This window comes from Magnolia sinica, chromosome 18 (assembly GCF_029962835.1).
Source record: "Magnolia sinica isolate HGM2019 chromosome 18, MsV1, whole genome shotgun sequence".
Classification (NCBI taxonomy): domain Eukaryota; kingdom Viridiplantae; phylum Streptophyta; class Magnoliopsida; order Magnoliales; family Magnoliaceae; genus Magnolia; species Magnolia sinica.
In genome coordinates this window covers 37,135,161-37,157,067 of record NC_080590.1, presented here as the reverse complement: position 1 = coordinate 37,157,067, position 21,907 = coordinate 37,135,161, and the positions used below count along the sequence as shown (strand labels likewise).

At 38.7% G+C, this 21,907-nt stretch overlaps 1 protein-coding gene across 6 annotated transcripts in view; it reads left to right on the top strand.

The window, feature by feature from the left end:
- LOC131232466 (guanine nucleotide-binding protein subunit gamma 1) overlaps positions 1-19,531 on the top strand; it is a 32,462-nt gene extending 12,931 nt beyond the window's left edge. For 2 of the 6 annotated variants that reach the window (XM_058228701.1, XM_058228702.1), the window contains 4 exons: positions 8,838-8,933; positions 18,945-18,997; positions 19,104-19,148; positions 19,244-19,531. In XM_058228701.1, coding sequence (XP_058084684.1) covers positions 8,838-8,933; positions 18,945-18,997; positions 19,104-19,148; positions 19,244-19,328 — 279 coding nt within the window. In that variant the 3' untranslated portion in view covers positions 19,329-19,531. Of the gene's footprint in view, positions 1-8,837; positions 8,934-18,944; positions 19,002-19,076; positions 19,149-19,243 lie in introns of those variants that run through there. The other 4 variants (XR_009164858.1, XM_058228706.1, XM_058228705.1 and 1 more) reach the window with 4 other exon arrangements.
- The last annotated feature ends 2,376 nt before the right edge of the window (positions 19,532-21,907 follow it).

Sequence of the window (21,907 nt, the reverse complement as noted above, 5' to 3'; positions counted from 1 at the left end):
CTCTACACTAACATCTGGTGCACTCTCTCCAGTCACAAGGATGTACATGTTGTACCCCTCAAAATAGTGGTCTTAATGTCCCTCATGGGGTGGGTACACGGGTGCACGTCCATAACTGATTCCTTGTCTAACTCCATTTATTGGTCTATCCTTCAGGCCACCTGCCCGAGATTGGACATCTACCCCAATGGTGGGGTTTGTCCTGGCAATGGTCTTTAGTCGGGCAATGCGTTCATCAAGCTGCTCAAAGCATTGGTCCATTTCCAAGCGCTTAATTATAAACTCTAACTTCTGCGACAACTTGTTTAGCGACTCTTGCAATTGTTCCATGTTTAGTGTAGGGTGCCAACCAAAATTCAGCAATATAGTTGTCAAAATATAAGAGATTTTTCTTCTTTTTTTTAAAAAAAATAAAAAAATTTAAAGAATCGACCTAGTTTCTAAAAAACGAAAAAGGAAAGTTTCTAAAGAAACAAATTAGGAAAGCTTCTTAAAAAAAACAAATTAGAAAAGTTTCTAAAAAAAACAACCTAGTTTCTAAAGAAAAAGAAAAAAGGAAAGTTGCTAAAAATAGAAAGTAAGTTAGTTTCTAAAAAAGAAAAAGGAAAGTAAATTAGTTTCTAAAAACAGATTAAGAAAGTTTCCAAAAAATTAGTTTATAAAAAAAACGGAAAAGGAAAGTTTCTAAACCTAGAAATAGAAAACTAAGTTAATTTCTAAAATAATTCAAATAAGGGGATAACAGAAAATTTCAGCAGCTTATTTCAGGGTTTATGGACCTCTAAACAGCCATATATGATGAGAATTGATGCGTAATGGACATAAACAACCAAACCCTAAACATGTAATGAATTCCCCTACAAGAACCCTAGGCTCTGATACCAAATTTGATGCAGGACATGGAAAATTAAATATGATATGCAAAATTTCAGGCTTAGATCCTACCAATTTAGAAACAATCACACAAATTCCACGTCCCACATGGAAATCCAAACATTCAATTAAAAAGGGGAATCTATGCGGGTCCAAGCCAACACAGGCTAAGACTGGACCAATAAAATTATAAACCAAACGATGTCAAAGGGAAATAAAATCAACTACTCATGCATAAAAATCAGTCCCTAATCCAAGGGATTCCCTAATTTCAATTCAAGGAACCCTAAGATGATAAAAATGGGCAAATTAATTAGGGATCATGTAATCTAGGGTTAAGATTCATGAAAAGCGGCTATGAGAGGATAAAAGAGGATAAAAACCTGAGTCAAAAGATGATCCCGCGTGTGGACAGCAACAATGGCCCAGACGGACGTGCGTGTGATCTCGGCCGCACGTGTGTGGGGCCCACTATTCAGAAAAAGGCCACCTTGGCTCTGGTCGGCTAGGGATGGACTCTAAAACTCCCAAATCTCAGCTCGATCTGATGTATGGTTTATGCGTGGTGCTCCGCCGAAGTTTCAGCTCGCCTGCGGGCCGAAATCTGAAAACCTGCTGTAATGAAGAAATTTGATGCAAGAAAAGAACAAATTCGAAATACGGATGGTGGGGGAAGATGAAAAAAAGATGATGGAAGATGGGGGTGAATTGGGATCGATATGACTTCCCATCACGGTAGTTAGCCCTTCGAAAAGGGAGGGCTTCGCACCCACTTTTGAATTCTTCCACAACTCACGAAGAGAGCAGAAAAATAAAGCAAGAATTTTTTTATTAACTTCAAATGAATGAAAAGAACTACAAGGGGTGCCTATTTACAGGGAGAATCCTATACCCAAAAACTCGCACCATGTGCGACACCTATTACTTGGCGATGAAGTAAACTAAAATAAAAACCAAACAAGGAAATCTAAAGCGTTCACGATATTCTAAATAATAACAATAAGCAAAACTTAAAATATAAAACTAATCCGACGAGTGGGCCACGATCATGAGATCCAATGGTGGGCTTTTCTTGACTATCAGGCCACTTTTCTGAACCAAAACTTGACTTCTAGGTAGGAGGCCCTCCCTGGACGTCGTCATCGAGCCAAATCGATGGTGGAGTCCTTCTACGTACGTACGTGCGTAGGGGGGAAGGCGCGAGTGCGCGTGTGCGCGTGATGTCCCTATCACAAGGTTTTTTGCAAGTCTCTTAAACATGCTTCATGATGCCCATATTGAAAGGGCAAGCATAGATTGGAAAGTTCGGAAGTGGAAGCTTAATGGTAAATTTTCAGCCAACTGTTTCTTAATGGCCTTATCTCAGAGAGGGAGATTCTCCTCCATGTTCTAGAGTTTGGAATGCTCCCATTCCCTCAAGAGTCAATGTGTTTATGCGAGTCATTATGGCAAATAAGATATTAACATTGGATAATTTAAAAAATGGCACACGGCCTTTCCCAATATGTGGGTCATGTGTAGAAAAGAAGAGGAATCAATAGATCATCTGTTGATTCACTGTAGTGTTAAGGATTATGTGGAGTTTCTTCCTTGATAGAATTGGGTCCCTTGGATCGTTAATAGTTCCATTGGCAAGCTGAAAATTGAGTGGATATAGGGACCTTTCAAAGGTTGAAAGAAGACTTTGTGGAAGATGATCTTTTTTGGTTATCCAAGATTTGTGGATGGAGGGAATAGATGAATTTTTGAAGGCAAAGTTGCTTCTAAAGGAATCTTAAAAAGAAGAATTTTCTTTATGATGGCAATTGGGCCCATCAAGTGTAGAGTTTAAAGGGATTTTGTTTGGAGGATCTGGTGGTGGAATTATCTAGTGATCTTGTTTGTTGCTTGTGGTTAGTTATCATGATTCTTTAGTTGGCTTTCCTGGTGCCAGAGGTAGTGTGGCTGTTGGGGGCTTCTGTTTTACTATGGAGATTTTTTGCTCCTTGTGAAGGTTGCATGTCTCGAGTGACAAGGGTCACTATTTCGGCTTTTGCTTTATTTCTATTTGTTTATTTGTTTAATAAAATTTTGTCATCGTTTCAAAAAAATAATCCTACTAGAACATTGTGCGTGCGTGCATGTTGTGCACGTGTGCATGTGCGTGTGTGAGAGAAATGTGTGCATGTGTATAAGAGATGCCCACACACAATTAGTTGTACATCCAACTAGTTTGCCAAATTTAGGGATTAATCAATGTTAATAAATGTTTGGAGAGGAGTTATTTCATGTCACTTCGGAAAAAAGGGGTTGGAGGTTCGGGTGTGCCCCATCATGGTGTTAATGTGAAATCCACCCTGACGATCAGGTGTGTCATCCATGTTAGACCCAGGGCCCAAAAATCAGCCCCATCTGTGGTTCAAATGGACCACACGATTAGAAACACTGTACATGGAAAAGCTTACCCTCCAAACTAATTCTCTTTGTGTGTGGCCCACTTGAATCATGTATGGGCTTGATTTTTGAGTCCCAGGTCTATCTTTTGGTATGGCATCTAATTGTTGGATTCACATACTCATCATGGTGGGCCTGTAAAAAGCAAGGGTGGACGTCTCTCTCCCAACTGTTTCTGTTGGTGTGGCTCACCTGAATCACAGGTCAGCTTGATTTTTTGGCTATGGGCCCAACATTGGGTTATGCATCTCTAATAGTTGGATTGGATCTCATCATTGTGGGCCCTGTAAAAAATCAAGGGTGGGCATTCGTCTTGCACATGTTCCTAGAAAATAGTGATATTCCCAAAAAGAATTCTTAAGTCCAACCGATTGGACCACATGCTACAATCCACCTATATGATAACTTCCAAAGTATTAAGTGCATGTGACATTCAGCCCTTCCAACAGGTTGACCCAACGACGAGGATCGCTTGGTGCAATGGTCAGTACTATCTACGCATCAGGTGGTCCACACCATATTAAAAAAACGTTCAGGAATTGGTAAATAACGTCCACTCCTATAAAATAACTTCCAAAGTATAACGTGCATGTGACATTCAACCCTTCCAATAGGTTGACCCCACAACGAGGATCGCCTAGTGTAATGGTCAGTAGGGAGCACGGGGGATTAGTGTACCTCAACACTGTGGGAAGTTAATGCCAATTCTACAATTATGGAAGCATAGTTGTAAAAATGTAACTAACAAGGTGCTGAAGTTTTGGGGTAGATTTATAATAACTTGGCAATGACAATCTGTTAATATCCCAACTGGTTATGATGTTGTTTAAGAAAAACAAAAGAAAGGTCTCTTTTAAGATTCAGAAACCTCCATTTATTCCCTTGTAAGAAGGGCATGGATCTGGAGTAAGAGCTGTACACGAGTCGAACCAAGTTGATCTTAGCACAACTCGGCTCGGCTCGGCTAGTAGCTAACCCCAGCTCGAACTCGGCTTGGTTCGGTCCTTGAGCCTAATTGGCCAGCTTGGCTCGATTCAGTCAACAACATGGGCTAGTTTGAGCCAAGTTCGAGCCTCTGCGACATTTTCTCAAACACAGAATGCATCTTCAATTTCTCACATAATGCAAAACAGTAATGGCACTTTACAGGTATTTCATCAAACACTCGGCGAGTAGCATTAAAATCAAGATATCTGTAGTGATTTGTTTCGTATCCGTTCCTTCCTCACCACCAGCTGATCCCGCAGAGAATGTATGCACCCGAAATAACATTTCGTGGAGTCATTTCATCAAACACTCGTTGAGCAGCATCAATATCAAAATAACCGAGCTGATTCGAGTTTCGGTTCGATCCGAGTCGAGTCGAGCTCGGGCAAGCTCGAACTCGGCTCGAAATTTTTTCGAGCTTCAAAAACCAGCTCGACTCGGTCCGAATTCAATTTCGAGCCGAGGTGAGTCGAACTTTTCCGAGTTGTGTCAAGCGAGCTGACCGATCTAACTTGACTCGTGTACAACTCTAATTTGAAGCAATTTTTTTGAGAGGTAACTGAAATTTATTGAGAAACTCACAAAGCTACAAAACCCGAAAGCTCAAATGAGGGCAACTGGAGGGGGAAAGCAGCTGGGCCTGCTTTCACATAAACCGCCCATTCCTTGACAAGCCTTAAAACATTAGAAATCGCCTCATACACCCCCGCTTCCACATTTTGGAAACAATGCTCATTCTTGAAACCCCAAACAACCCAAAAAACCGGCTAAAATGAGCAGCCGGTCCTTTCCAACTCCTCCGCCGTGCCATGCCCATAACAATTCTTCGACTATTTTCACACATACAACCTATATGTTGAGAATTCTTCCATCTCTTTCTTTTCTATGTATAAACCTTACATCCTTTTGAGATAGAAAACTTATAAACATTTTCCTAGACTATGTATAGGTGGTCTCTTCTGGATCTTGGTCGAGACTCGACATCTCTATCGTATAATCAGGGGTTGTAACCATAAATATTACATTTCATTTAGGCACAGGTATTCCTTGTATATGGGGTTGTGTAAGGACAGTAGAATTCTTTGAATGTGGAGTTGCATGTGAAATTCTCTAGACCCGATGCCTTTAGATAAGACATAGATGCATGCTTCCAAATCTAAGAGAGATTCTCAAATAACTTCATATCTATTGGAGATCCTTACAAATTATTGATCACAGGACACAAATGTATCCTAAATATTCCTGTACTTTATCAATGACAGTTTTTTGCCATTATGGTTTCTTAATTATAAATCTTTTATTAATCTCTCATAGCATTGAGACTCCCATTATCCATGGCCAATCCTATAAAAGTGAAGCAATGTAGCCTTTATCGTATCTTCTAGGTTGAGTTTGAAACCTTTAGGATTATTTATTATCCCTAGGGAATGATGCTGCACAACAGTGACACGTCCCATCCCCAGGAGAAGATGAAAGTGAGAGGGTTGTCCCACAGTGATGGCAATGGCATGATTTGAGAAAGGCTTGTGAGAGGGACATCCTATCCCTAAAGATATGGGAAAGACTTGGGTAGTTTCACGTCCCATCCCCAAAATGCTTGTGAGAACCATCCATCTATTGGGGGTGTATCCATGGCCTAGATTGCCAAATTATTGGCAGATTGGGTGCAGAAAGGATAGATACCCAGGATAACATTCATCCAAGAACAAGAAAAGAAAAAAGACCACCAACTTGAGACTGCTAGACAATGAGAAGCACCACCTATTGGCTGATTGAAGCGAATTTTGGTGTCTAAAGGGGAAACCTTAGACAGGTTGACATGGAGGCTGATCATGCCACTTACCAAGCTTAATGTTGAACTCTGGCATGCTAAAGGAGAGTATGGCCCATTTGGACATTGTTGAAAGCCTGTTGATAATCTTGTCCATGCGACATTCTTTAGGCCAGATATTGCTTATGTTGTGCATATTGCCATTCAGTTCGTATATGCTCTTTGCACGCTTCATCATGTAGCCTTCAGAGACTAGAACATGGGTTGGGTCCAAGTCGAAATAAGCTGGTCATATGGGTCTGTTTTGGGTTTGAACTATAGTTTGCAAACCAAGATTCAGCTCAGGCCTCGGTCAGTCACTAGGTTGGGTTGGGCTGGGCCGAGACTCATTGGGGTCAAGAAATAACTTCTAATATAAAAAACTTTTATTATAAAATTCTTCTTCTTTTTCTTCCTCGTTTTGGGAAAACTACGTAGAATCCCAAGTAATGCTGAAACCAAGAAACCTGGCCAAGTCACACTAAAACCAGGCCATTGAAATAGGACGGGCCTGGCTTGCCTGATGTAGTCACCTTAATGACCTGGACTGGTTTATTTAGGTTAATATCTGGTTGACCGGCCTGGTTTTTAAACTAAGATGATCCATGCTTGACCCATTTAGCTACCGGTCAGGCCTGAGTCAGGTATGCCAAATCTCTAGTTCCCTATTAATATAGATTTTCTATTAAGAACCATATCAATAATTCGTGGGGCATCGTTACAAAAAATAATTGTGAGGTTGGTTCTACTAATTGCCTTTATTACAGAATCTACTTAAAACCGGTGTTTTGAATAGCATCCGTAGCATAGTGGTAGCGCTTGTAGCATAGCTACCATGCTACATAATGTTAGCAAATAACCTAAGTCCCTTATAGCGTATGCTACAGGGGTTATAGTGTATGTAGCATATGTGTAGGTGTAGCGCTACAGGGGTTGTCGTGTACGTGTAGCGCATGTAGTGTCATAGCATACGCTATGATTTTTTATTTTTTATTTATTGTAAATAATAGTTATATTTTGCAATTTCTACTTAATACTCTCAACCTATGGGATTTTAATTTCTTTTCATACTTGTGACTTGTGGTTTCAATTAGACATTATTAATTAATGTGGTTTGCTGAGAAAGTTGTTGCTGTGATAATGATTTGATTTGGTTTATATATGTGGATTGGCTTTTGATAAATGATAATTAATAACTTGTTTGATCAGGCTTATACTTGAAAAAATGAATCATCTTTTCGGCTTTTGTTAAAATTTTTTTTTCTCTTACTATTTATCGGATTTTTCCTATTTTTAAATTAAAACATAGGAGTATCATGTAGCTTACGATACACACTATGGTACTGATGCTACACGCTATAGAGGGCTGACTGCTATGCAATATGCTACCGCTATTTAAAGCACTGCTTAAACTAGATCTACCCTTTTTAGAACGTGAATTCACAAAAGCCGAGAAATAATTAAAGGCAACAACATCCAGAGTATCTTGGGAATTTTAATGGATTGGGTCCAAGCTGGGTCAGATCCATTTTTAGGTGGTTCACATCTGACCCATTTAAAAGTCAGGCCTGAGTCGGGAGTTGGGTTTGCTCAGGTTGATTTTGAGAGGTTCTAGATCTGACTCATTTGATTATGGCTGTTGCTGTCGAGTTGAACTGACATATTGCGCCCCAACTTTGTGCTATGGTTTTTCCAGAAGTGGAACAATTGGGTGCCGCTATCAACAAGGGTTGTTGAATATAGTGGCTACCTTCTTTATTCAAATGTAAATGTGATTGTTATATCTTGATGCATTCTCTATCCTCTAGTTTTTTCTTCCTCTCTCTCTCTCTCTCTCTCTCTCTCTCTCTTCCTTTTTTCTTTTATAGTGTTTCATGTTCCATGGGAAAATTAAAAGCTACGGAAAGAGTTGGTATTCCTTGGAAATTTTCTCTTTGTTGATTGGAAGTTCTACATTGGCACGAATGTTATTTATTTTTTTATTTTTTCACAGTTGTGGAATTTGATGTAGCAAGTGTGATTAGAATGTGCTATGGGTTTGGTATAGAAGTTCCTGTTTCAACCTTTCTTTGATGTACCATAGCTGCACGACAACTGGCAAATTGGTCCAAAACGTGTTACAAGTTCTTGCTGCCCTGACCATCCACCCAGTAGTTAGGTGTTCTAACCGGTTCTATAAAATATTTTGATGGGAATACCAAATGGAATTCGGGTGAGATATGGAATAGTTTGTATAGCCACAAGAATACATCATCATCAGCTGAAAAGGGCTCAACAGTTGGATGATATGCAACACAAAGCGGAAGGAAAGCCCATGAAGTTTGAACCACTGCTGTCCATATGGTTGATGTCATGCTGGCATCTATAGTAGGCCAGTAAGCTCTTTATTAGGCTGAAGATTCACAATCTGGATTTAAATTCAATTTTAGTGGGAGATATTTCAGGTTTGAAGGGCCTGGACAGAGGATGAGAGGAGACCTAATGGGGTCAAGGTGGTGAGAAAGGAGATGAACGCACGTTGTCGAAATAGAATTTGTAAAGCTAACCCCAAAAGACAAGGTTTGTGATGATTGTGGTGATGATGGTGCTAGGCTGCCCAAATGTGGGCACATGTATTGTGTACGATGAGTCAATGATAGGTATTGTGGATCCTCGAAAACTTGAATTCTCAATATGCGGGCAAGTTCATTACAACTTGTACTTGTTTAAAAATATTTCCCAACAATATTCATAGGCTGGCCAGTACTGGTGTACATCTGATCCGACTTCAAGTTTGCAGAGATCAAGCTCCATCCTCATCAACAGTCAAAAGGAATGTCTTTCCATTCAGGTATGTGATTATGATTGTGTTCCTTATATCTCCATAGTTGATGCATAAGACGATGCATTATTCTACAAATTTGACCAACAATTGGTATCAGAGCCAACCTATGCATAAATCATCGTGGATTTATCTATTTAAACTAATGTTCAAAAACTTGTTTTGTTTTTTAGCGATCTTATGCGCTCACCTGTTCTTCGCGCTAGGCAACTAAGGCGTAGTATTTGTTGTGAGGATTTATGGTCCTAAATTTCAACACAGATGGGCAAACAATCTATAAAAAACCACAAACGTGCATATAGTTTAGGAGATCCAAGGGTTCCAATTTTATTGTTTTGTCGAAGGTAAAAATTGGAGGTGTGATCGTTAAGGACAATCTAATCAATTATAATATGTTGAATTTGATTGATTGTTTATGTGATGAATTGTGCGGTTTGATGATGTTTTATGGCTTGATTTAATATTATTTAAGGATTCCATGTTTTTTATATTGTTTAATAGAGGCGATAGGTTTTTGGCCGTTCTCTGGTTGCTAGTTTGGAAATTCTTATTTAATATGGTAGATCTCAATTTGTTTAAATTCTTAGAGAGCTCGGATAGTTCGAGATTTTGATGTAAATTGAGGATCTTGGATGCACCATCTCAAGCAAGGTGTTCTATAACGGTAACGGTGGCTGTAACGGCCACCATTGTTACCTTTACGATATGGGTCGTAACGGCTGTTACGGCCCCCGTAATGGCCATTACAGTCTCTCTCTCTCTCTTTTTTTTAATTGATTTTTTTTTTCTTCTGAAAAACCTATATTTGCCCCGTAATGTTAATTAAAAAGTATGGAAAACCTGTATATGCCCCATAACAGACAATTACGGGGTTGTTATGGCCTTTATAGGGGACGTAATGTGCTGTTAATGGCAATTATGAGTCATTTTTTCCATGACGGCTGTTACGGCCGTAACAACCCCGTAACATGTAACGGTTGCTACCGTTACCTTTACGTAACGGCCTTTACGGCACACCATGATCTCAAGTCATTGAAAAGATATTGTGGACACTTTTCAAAGATTATGTTGCAATATAGGGCTCATTGTAAAGGGCTCGGTGAGAAAGAGATATTGGATACCTGACATCCCTTTTGGATGGTCCATGTGGAGCCCACGTGTGGGGCAGCTGTTGCCTCTCTTCCGATTTCCATCGTATGAAGGAAAGAGCTCTCTCTCATTCTTATACCAATTAAAATTCCTTAATAATTTTTATTTTAGAAAATTTCCAGTATATATTAAATAATGAAAACAGAGATGCAAGTATGATTGTTCATAGAATATTAGAATTTGGAAAAAAAATCAATTTGAAAATTATTAAAATTAATATGCCCCTTATGTCCCATCCGATCATAATTATACGTGTGTGGGAACCATTTAAAGTGGCCCACTTGATTGGACGTCCACACGTGTGGGATGCGTGTTGCCAACCCACTCATGGTGGGTGGTGGCGCCACATGTCCTGCTCATGTGGTTGTGTGGGGCCCTCATCTCAATGAGCATGCCCGAGAGAGAGAGAGAGAGAGAGAGAGAGAGAGAGAGAGAGAGAGAGGTGCATCAGCATGACCTCACTTCCTCTCTTTCCTTTTGTTGTATGTTGGAAATCAAAAGAGGAAGAGGCGTAGCAACATGTTGCCCCATGTGTGGGTCTCATATGGGTAGGGGTGTACATCGAGTCGAACCGAGTTGAGTTGGCCTCAGCTCGACTTGACTCGTCCACTAGCTGACCCCAGCTCGAACTCGACTCGGCTCGATCTTCAAGCTTGACTGGCCAGCTCGGCTTGGTTTGGTCAGCAGCTCGGGCCAGTTCGAGCTGAGTTCGAGCCAAAATCAAGCCTCTGCGGCATTTTCACAAACACATGCTGTGCACTTTCAATATCTTACTGGATGTAAAACAACAACAGTTGTTTACAAGTATTTCATCAAACACCTTGTAGGCAACTTCAAAACCAAGAAAAAAATGATATTTGTTTCATATACATACCATCCTTGCCACTAGCCGACACGCTGTTGAGTCATTTCATCAAACACTTGGTGAGCAACATCAGTATCAAAGTAATCGAGTCACCGAACTAGTTTGATCTGAGTTCGATTCGAGTTGGGGTTCAATCCGAGTTGAGTCGAGCTCAAGCTCAAGAAATCGACTCGACTTGGCTCGAACTCAACTTCAAACCGAGTCAACTCGAGCGAGCTAACTTGGTTCGTATATGCCCCTACATATGGGCCATTCAAATGGGATGCCAACTGTCTAATCTCTCTCTCATTAAGCACTTTCCAACAATCCATATATTGCCACGTGATTTCTGAATGGTGTCCATGATGACTCTTCAATGGCTTGAGATAGTGTGTTCAAAGTCTTCAATTTAGATCAAAACATTGGATAATCAGAGCTTTTTAAGAGGTTAAACTAATTGAGATCTATCGTCTTAAATGAGAATTTCCAAACAACTTGAGAAAAATAAAAAATCCGTCGGCTCTATAAAAATGAAAAAAAAAGGGAATTCTTGATATAATATTAAACCAAGCCATAGACATTATCAAGCTACACCATTTATGACATATACAATAATCAATGAAATTCAACGGATTTGAATTGATTAGATCAACCCTATGTCCTTAAATGATCCCACCTCAATTTTCACCATTGACAACACGGTAAAATTAGAGCCCTTGGATCTTCTAAATTGTCTACCCATTTGTGCTAAACTTTTAGATTATGAATCCTCACACTGAGTACTACGACTTTGTCAATCAACCTGAAGAGTGAACGATCACATAAGAGCACTAAATAACAGAAACAATTTTCTAACATTGGTTCAAATATAGGGATCCACCATGATTGATGCATAGGTTGGCTCTGATGCCAAATTTAGTCAAATTTGTGGAATGATGAATCCTCTTATACATTGATTATGAAGATATAAGGAACTTAATTAAAATTACACACTTGAATGGAAGTCATCCCTTATCCTTGACCTTTGTCTATATATCCAACTCTCATAATCCAACTTCCAACAATCCGAGTTTGAGTTTAGCAGGACTACAAAAAAGATTAGGATTTTTATTAGGTAAGAAATTAGTCTGTCAATTGGACATCTTCACTGCAACTATTAGTAGGACCATCTTTGGATTTGTAGTTTTGGTAGGCCCCTCCGATGATGAAGTGCTCTTAGCCGGGCGACATCCCCATGGCCTGAAGGCACTGGTAGCAAGTCTAGTTGGCGATCCACTCTGGAGATCTTTCCATGGGAGAACTGTGTGAGGTATAAAATTAAAACTTAACATCAAAAAAGAAAGGAAGGGTGGATCATGATTAAGAGAGTCTCCTTAAGTATTAAGTTTCATTGGATGTGTAAGGAGGATGATGAAAAGATTTGGACAGGAGTTGGGATTTTAAACAGGAAGGAGAGAGAATAGAACTATGTATATATGCATTTGTACATAAAAGGGGAAAGGTTGGAGTTGGACAAATTCTTAATGATAGAAGAGGATGTTCTTTTCTGGTGTGGCAAGCTTTGAAGCATCGCTAGTTCTGGTGGTAAATTCCCTCGTTGTAGATAGGTATTTTCCTTCTCTACTTGATTTGTTAGTCAGTCCTTGATTTCACTTTTGAAAGTTTGAATTAGGGTGTTGATTCACAAGTTCAGTTGTCAAATTCAATAAGGATTACTGAGAAGCAGTGTTTTTGGTATCTTGTGATATCACTGATATATCTATTATCTTAGCTGGGCGATATGAAACCTAGCTTTAATATCTATTTTTTATAGTATCGTCCAATATATCGCATGATATCCTGATATTGTACAATATATCCACACTTCCTTTATGAATTCTTAATGTATTGGACAATATGTCGAATATCGATATCGAGTGTGATATCAGAAGGGATTAAAGGAAACTGGCTCTATTTGTCTGGAAAAATCCTCAAAAATTCACAAAAATTGATTTATTTTCCCTTTAAACTTCTTCCTAATACACCATTGTAACGTGATTTCGATTAGTTTACTCTAGTTTGTTGGAAGAAAATCTTCGAAATTTCTCCGAAATTGTGATTGGAAGTTTCTTGGGGCCGGGTTCTAAAAAGTGCATATTTTTTAGTTTTTGTTTTTTTTAATATGTTATAAATAGTGTCAAATGGTAAGAAATCCATGATTCTTCATGTTTTGCATGAAAAATTATGGATTTGGAGCTTCGATTTCAAGGGAGATGGGCTGAGTTGCGGAAAATTAGGGAAAAAATTGAAATTTCCCCAAAATTTCCCAAATGGGTCACCATCTTAGTGTCCAAACATGAAATCAAGTATGTATGTGTTGTCAAAATCCTACGATTTACGATATACGATTTTAGTCGAATCTTAAGCGAAACGATTTGAATCCCAACCTTGAATCCCTTTTCATATGAATCCTATGATTATATAATTTGAATCCTACAATTTACGATTTAAATCCCGATTTACGATCCAAATAGTACTTGTTCTCATTTATTTTAAGCTTCACTTGGCCTTCATTTTATGTTTTTAAATTGGTGGGAGCTTTAAGAATCGTTTACAAAAGGTAAATTATTTTATTTGTTCTTTGTAAGAGATTAAATGATATATATTCTCTTCAACGTTAAATCATGTAGCTTTTTTTATTTTTTTGGGTGATTTCTTACTTCTTAACTAGTCGAAACACCAAATTGATGTATGACTTGCTGTAATATTATTATGGATGGTTACGATCATGCTAACTTATATGTATTATGGAAAGATATTTCGAAATAAAAAATATCTTTTTTTGTTGGTCTATAGTATCAAAGGCTGCTTTTACACCGTGATTCTACATTCAAGAAAGGTAACAAGAGCATAAATTATTAAAGGGCCCTCGTATATATTTTTAAGGGGAATTTCTTGAAAGACAAAAAAAAAAGGAATAAGATTCCTTTAACACTATTATGGCATGGTATTACTCAGTGCACATTTGATGGCAAAAGGAAGATTGATGAGTTTTCAAAAAATTCTGATTTGTTTATTATTATTATTTTTTAAATTAAAAAAAATCAATTTTTAAGAAAATAATAAAAATCTTACGATTTACGATATGATTCAACCCCTAGTACGATTTGCGATACGATAACGATTTTGACAACATTGCATGTATATAATCTAATGTACAAATTCTTTAGGAATTTGGGATTTTTTCAGAAAATACTTTTTAATTAAAAAATAATTAGAAATGTTAAAAAATATTTTTTCTCGAAATCCACAAGTATATTTCTAGTTTTCTACTTCTTCCTTTGCTTTTGAATTTAATGCAGGTGTTTCCATAAATGTCTTCTTACATTTATAAATTTTATGAATTGACTTAGAATATAGTTGCATTAGTTTCAATCAGACAACTTATAGATTAGGACCCTATACAAAGGAAATCTATTACGTGCACTTGTTTTTTTTGTGATTTTTTTATTTTTATTTTTATTTTTTTAAGTGTGTATTGGTGTCTTTTAGTAATCCCCGAAGTTTCATTGAAAAATCCAACCAATTTCCCAATGTTTCCCCATGTATCCCAACAACAACGATAAATTACGCGATACAACTAATATATCCTGTGCGATAACCAATATGTATCCGTATCCTAAGGGTGCAATACATTACACGATAATGATATGGAAACCATTGATATGAATTACTCATATTTATCTCTAGGAGAGCTTGGAAGTGGAATGGTCAATGATACACGCTTCAATGGAGTCATATTATCTTTCTTTAGAAGAGAAACCGGGAGATACCTTGTGATTCCATCGATCAAATATTGGAAAAAAGAAAGAAATTTTGTTATCCCCGTGTCTTTCTTCTTCATGTGTACCTATAGTTGTTAAATCCTACAATTTGTGATTTATGATTTAAGTCAAGTCTAAGGCAAAACGATTTGAATCCCACTTTGAATCCCTTTCTGGATTAATCCTACGATTCTATTATTTACAATTCAAATTATACTTGTTCTCTTCTTTTTAAAATTCTATTAGGCCTCCATTTTATGTTTTTAAATATGTTGGGGCTTTATGAATATTTTGAAACGGGGCAAATTGTTTTATAATTTTTTTTTTTATCAGAAATTAAATGATGGGTCTTCTCTTCAACCTTAAATTGTGGAGCTTTTTTATGATTTCTTACTTAATTTGTTAACACACCAAATCAATATATTACTTATCTGGAATGTTTTTATGGATGGTTGTGATCATGTTGACCTATATGTATTGTGGCGTTGGTGGTTAGGAGTTGACTTCAACTTATATAGTTATACTTAATTTCTCTGTTGTCTGTCAAGTTTCTTGAATTCAAGCTGTGTTTTTCCATGGTTTCATTATTAGATTTTAAGCTCAAACTTTACTTGATTCCTTTGTCTTGAAGGCTTCATTAGGAACTAAAATTTTACGACTTCAACCTTGAAACATGACATGGTTATGTTTCGAATGGAATGCTATTTTGAAATTCATCACGTTGGTAGCAATACTTTTTTGGGTTTCAGTTGATATGTTAATTGTTCAATATAATCTATATTAGACTTGACATTGATGATTGGGCACAATTTTGAAAACCTTTTTTTTTTTTTTTGAGTCCCTAGGGCTTGCCTTTTGGAAAATCTTGTTAGACTTCTAATAATCTCAATAACTTGACAATGTTATTCTTTAATTTGTAGTCAAAATTTTCAACTTTTAAGGTAGGTTTGATAACGACTTTATTAAAACCTTTGAACTAATGAAATGAAAATACTTAGCTCAATTTTTATTAAAATAATGTCTACAATGTGTGGTAGTAAGATATTCCACAATTTTCTGCAGAGGTGTCTAGTTTCCTTGTTTTGATGTTTTACTTGTTCCATTGTCTGTATGAGTGGCTGAAGTGAGTAATTTGTTTGTTCTTGCTCAGTGCCTTGTTGTCAGTAGTGTCTTGTTCTCTTTAATAGGTTCATATTATCCTTAAAAAAAAAAAATCTACAAATTATGGGTGTAGAATGATAGAATAATGAATATTTTATTCTCTTTTTAGTTTTTTAGATTTTATGAACATTATTTCATAAATTTTTTTTTGTTTTTCTATATTTCATGTAAAAGATTATGAAAATCCTACGATTTTGTGATTTACGATTTCAATCCTCTCACGATTTTTACGATCTGATTTGACTTTCAAAACATGGTGTGGTTGTATGCTCATCCCCTTGGGAGACATCATGTGGAAGGTGGAAGCACTTAGATGGGGAACTTGTTGTCTTCAGCTGTTGCACCAATCCTCTATTTGGATTGAGTGCAACTCCTCAATAGTAATATGTCAAAATCTTGCTCGCATTCCTGCTTCCTATGCATTCTTAATTCCTAACATTTGAGAACAGCTGCTGCCAAACCCAAATTCTCTCTGGCTAATGCCTTTTGCAATTATGTTCTATATGTTGTTATTCTATGACTAACATCCATAGAAAGGAATGTTAAAAAATAAAAAGAAATCCATAATTAAGAAGACAGACGAGGATGTTGAGATGGATGGGTGGGAAGACAGAGGACATAATTAAGAAATAGGTCATTCGAAGCAACCTAGGAGTTGGCCAAATTGGGGGTAACATGATGGAGAGTTGACTGAGCTGGTTCTCCCACATGCTCAGGAAACTGGAGATGGGACTGGAAACAAAGGGAACTTTGATGAGGGGTTGAAGAGCCCGTAAAAAGGACAAGAGGAAGACTGAAACTGACTTGGGTAAGAGGTAAAACTGACCCCAAATAGGACTAGGATAAGGATGAGGTCATTTGAAGCAACCTGGGAGTGCATCCCAGTTGGAGATGACTTGATGGTGACTTGACCACAAGGTGTTCCAAAACGGTAACGGTGGCTGTAACCAGTGTTCGAAATATCGGTATCGTGTTAAGAGTGGGAACACAAGAAATACATTTAAAAGCAAAAGAAGAATCATTAAATCAGGTTACATACATGTTTGATTTTATGTTTGGACGCATATTTGCAATTGATTTGCGAGAAATTGATATATATATATATATATATATATATATATATATATGGGAAAAGGTACTATGCGCTCGACCTCACGATAAGCTCCCGTGAGGTCGGGCTGTGTGGGCCCTAACGTGATGCGTGTCGACCATCAACACCGTGCATTTGATGGGTGCCCTCTAAATTATGGGATATCCCAAAAATCAGCTGTATACAGAACTCAGGTGGGCCATACCATCTAAAATCATGTGAAGACACCGTTAAAACATATAAAAGCACTTGGTGGGGCCCACCTGAGTTTTGAATGCTGCTGAAACTTGGTCTGAACCCTCATTCAAGTGGGACACACATAATGGATGGGCTGGATTTGCAAACCACATCTCGGTGGGCCCAAAAAATGATTATGAATGTTTTAATGGTGCACGGCCCCTCCCCACTTCTGTATGTGGTGTGGCCCACACAAGTCACGGATTGACTTGATTTTTGAGACCTAGGCCCACGATGGAATGGTGCATCTGACTGATGGGGTAGATTTTCGAAACGCATCATGGTGGGGCCCACACAGCTCGACCTCATGGGACGGACTTGTGAGGTCGAGCGCATAGTACCTTTTCCCTATATATATATATATATGAATTTTCTGCAACCCGGCCATCTCCAAATCTCGAAATTAAAGCTCCCAATCCATGTTTTTTCATGCAAAACATGAAAAATAATGGATTCGTAACCATTTGACACTAATTTAATATGATTTACAGAAGAAAAAAAAAGGGTCGAAAATCGAAAATGCTCACCGGATCAAACATGTGGGATGTATTGCAGTACTTGTGCGTTTCATATTGCACTGGTGGGATACCAGATATATCGAGGGATATATCAGCGGATATCACCGATATTTAAAACACTGGCCATAACAGCCACCGCCGTTACCGTTATGATACGGGCTGTAACAGCCGTTATGGCCTTTTTTTATTTTTGAAAAAACTGTTACATGATTGTTACGGGGCTGTTACGGGACCGTTACTGGGCCTTTACGGCCTGTTTTTTCTGTAACAGCCGTTACGCCATTTTGACCTCATAACGCATAACGGTGATGACCGTTACGTAACCAATTTTGAATACCTTGCTTGACCAAGATGGGACTGGAAAAGGAAGGGAACTATGACCGAGGGTTGAAGGGTCTGAAAGGAGGATGGGTGGAAGACCTAAAAGGACGTCAATAAGAGGTAAAGCTGACCCCAAATGGTTAGGACGGACACAATGATGATATGTGTTCTAGGCGAGTTGGAAGCCAGAGCCAAAGAATTCATCCTGCTCAATTTAAATAATGTTAACTGTGGTCAAATAGTTTACTTGTTGTGGCTAGAGCTGAGTCCATATCCTGTACGGATAGAGCCCCAGAGTACACACGGCGGCGTAGGTGTGCAAAAGAGGCTGAATAACATTTTGAGAGTAGTTTGAGATGTGCGGATGCAGTTGCATAAGTGGTAGTTGCCCTTCCCATTCAATTTCCCAACCCAACTCATACTTGCTTTTGAGAACTACCACCTACAGCTGATCATAGGCTACAAGCCCACTTTCACAAGCATTTTGCCCTAAAAAATATCTGATATTTTCGAGGGCAAAATTGGAAAAAAAATTCAGAGGGCATTGAAGAAATGGGTGGTACCATACAACCCGTTGTAGTTGATTGGTTCTCCATGTTTTTATTGCCATTACAGTCTCAACTGTATGTAGATCCCTCGAGTATATGGCCATAGACTGATATACACTGTCCATGCAGTTTCTTTGAGGTAGGTTCTTTTGGTGCTCGATCCAACCGTTCAACTCATCAGCTAGAGCACTCCCCCCCCCCCCCCCCTCTCTCTCACACACACACACACACACACACATTTGCTAATTGAAGTATTTGTCTATGGTGTCATCCATTTTGCTGCCTTTATGGTATCTTAGAAAATTTAGACCATGCCTCTTAACCCTTGTGCTTATAAATGCGTTCGCAGGGTGAGCTGGAAGAGCTCGAGAGAACGGACAGGGTTTCGGCTGCATGTCAGGAGTATGTATGAGAATATGTATATAGATAGCTACCCATTCGTGTACTTTTGTGATTGATTGCATCTATTATCCATTTTTAGGGACTGAATTTCGTTTGGTGTCACCAGATTGCTGCCGAATGTTGAAAACAGACCGGACCCGCTCCTCCCAGTGTAATAATCTACTTGCGCTCATAGCGGTCTGCGTGCAGGATGATTTTTTCTGCTTCTGGGCTCTGCTAATCCTTTTCTATCCATTGTTGTTGCAGAACGAACGGCCCAGCAGACCCATCTTGGGACCGATGGTTTGAAGGGCCGCAAGAATCGCAAGGTTGCAGATGTTGGATTCTCTGATGGCCTGATTCAGCCTTAGCCGTTTGTTTCCAGGGCTCCAAATGACATCTTGTTTTAGACTCTTCCTTGATATTTGTACACCAATTTAGAACGTTTGCTCCATTGTTTGAGGCCATTGTATCAATATTCTCATTAAACAAAACCATATTGATGGATAACACAAGATTAAAAAAAAAAAAAAAAAAAAAAAATCTTCTTTCTCACTTTCTTATAAGCTCACTGGACGGATAACACATATTGATGGATAGCACACAAGATGGAGGCCTGCGGCATTTTAATGTGATTAAAATACTCCAAGGTCATCTAAAATGTTTCGAAAGTTCTTTTACGATATTCAGAGTTCCCAGCATTGTAAAACTATTCGGAGGTAAAAATGTCCAAATGCTACTCGAATTGTCTATGGTTAAGGCCATTTCTCCAAAAAGAAAAAAGAAAAAAGAAAAAAGAAACTGCTTCGATTTCAGTTGTAGCCTTTTGGGGCTGGTTTGTATGGCCCTTTGCATATGAGGGCACAGCAGGCTTGGATGTGCCAGTCATGACAGAGTGCTCGTGATCTTCGTGCTCAAGTAGCCTGAAGAGGTCTTTCATTGGAATTTTGAGGCCTGGTCTGTGTTGTTGATCCGCAATGACGGGTTGCATGCTTGCCAGGGTTGTATGTGGTGGTGCATGAGGTTCTCAGTCGATCTTGTCTGCTCAAATGATCGCCGCAATGATGGCATGCTTGCTTGCTGTGGTAATGTGGCCCATAAGGTTCTCAGTCGATCTTGCCTGCCCAAGACCCTGGCCTAGTTCATCAGAAAGGGGGTATTTTCATTCAAGGGTACTCCGATAGTAGTTACAAAATGAGCACAACCAAAAACCTGGGCGTGCTGTGTTGTGTGTGGCATTCAAGCTAGTGAGCCTACCATGTTGATTGGATGGCCTGAAAATCATGTTACATAATCTGGTGGGCCACACCATAGAAAACACCACATTAAATCCTCCAAAAAATTCATATGATGGCCCACAGGAGGAGTCGGTTAGCCTGGTTGTTGGGATCAAGGTAGGCCCACGATCATTGCAATTTATGGCTTGTGCACCATCCACATTAGGGCCCATAATAAGATGTCCTAGATTGACGTACACAAATGGCGCGCATAACCGGGCCTTATGATTAGTAACCAACCATCTTCATAAAATAAAAATCAGATGTGGTGAATTGAGTACCTCGAACCGAATGTTCTTGCAGACGAGCTCTTCGACATTACTACGGACGGAGGGATGAGTGAGAATGACCTGGGACAGACCACAGGAAGTTCCCGTGGTGGGAACCTATGTGGGGCCGGCAGATATTCCCGTGAGAACTCCACTCCTTGCATCAGTTTCTGAAGCTCACAATAGATCAGGTATCCCAAAATCAGGGAGATCCAAAACTCAGGTGGGCAACACGCCATTGGAACCTTCCTGGAGCCGAGCATGATGATTATACGTTGTCCATGTTGTTGATGTCTTAAATCTGTAAGTAACGGGGTCTGTTGATGCCATTGACAGACCACTCAATGTTATTGAGAAGATGTCGTTGCCATTGATAGATGCTCGATCCCATCGGAAAAATCCATGTTGGTTGTTGAAACGTTTTAGGTGTTGTTACTTGATAACATCAAAGGAGTTCGATGCTATCGACAAATCCTCGATGAGGTGTTAATGCCATCGAAGGTCCCATTGAGCACGCGCACCGAGTTGTGTAAGTGCGGGATTTGTTTCCTATTCCAGTTGTGATAGTATATATATCAGGTGTAATCGGGATTTGGGAATAGAGAGGGTGTATTAATGCTTTCTAATTCATTCCCAAGGGTTCAAGGGCATAGACAGGGTTTGAGGAAGTAGCTTTGAGGCTTGTCTGAATTGATAAGACTCTATCTCTTGTAATTATGCTTTTATAGTGCATTACTCGTCTCTTTGTGCCGTGTTTTTTTCTTTTTTTTTCTTGCAAGGTTTTTTCCACGTAAAATCAGATTGTTCTTGTTTGAGCTTGGGTTGTGCGATTGTGTGTACCTTGCTTGATTTGTTTGTGTGCTTCTGCGGTTCCCCAACAAGTGGTATTAGAGATAACGTTGGGAAGCAGATTGAATATGAAAATAAGGTATTAATGGCATTAACATGAGGTTTGATGTAGAAAAATATTCCGGTAAAAATAATTTTAAACTATAAAAAGTTAAGATGAACAATATCCTAATTCAGTAAGAATTAGACAAAGTTCTTCTTAGAAAGCGACCAAAATCAATGGTAGAAGAAGAATGGAACAAGTTAGATAAGAATGTTAATATATCTATTCAGTTGTGTCTAATAGATGAGGTCCTCTATAATGTTATGAGAGAGAAGATTGCAATGGATACATGAGAGAAGTTAGAGAACATCTATGTGAATACGTCTCTTGAAAATCGTTTATATCAGAAGCTACAGTTGTTCAATCTAAAGATGGCGGAGGGGGCTGACGTTGAGGCCCACATCAGTAACTTCAATAGGCTTGTTTGCAAGCTATTGGATGTGTAAGAAATGATGAAAGATGAACATCAGATATGTATACTGTTGAATTCTTT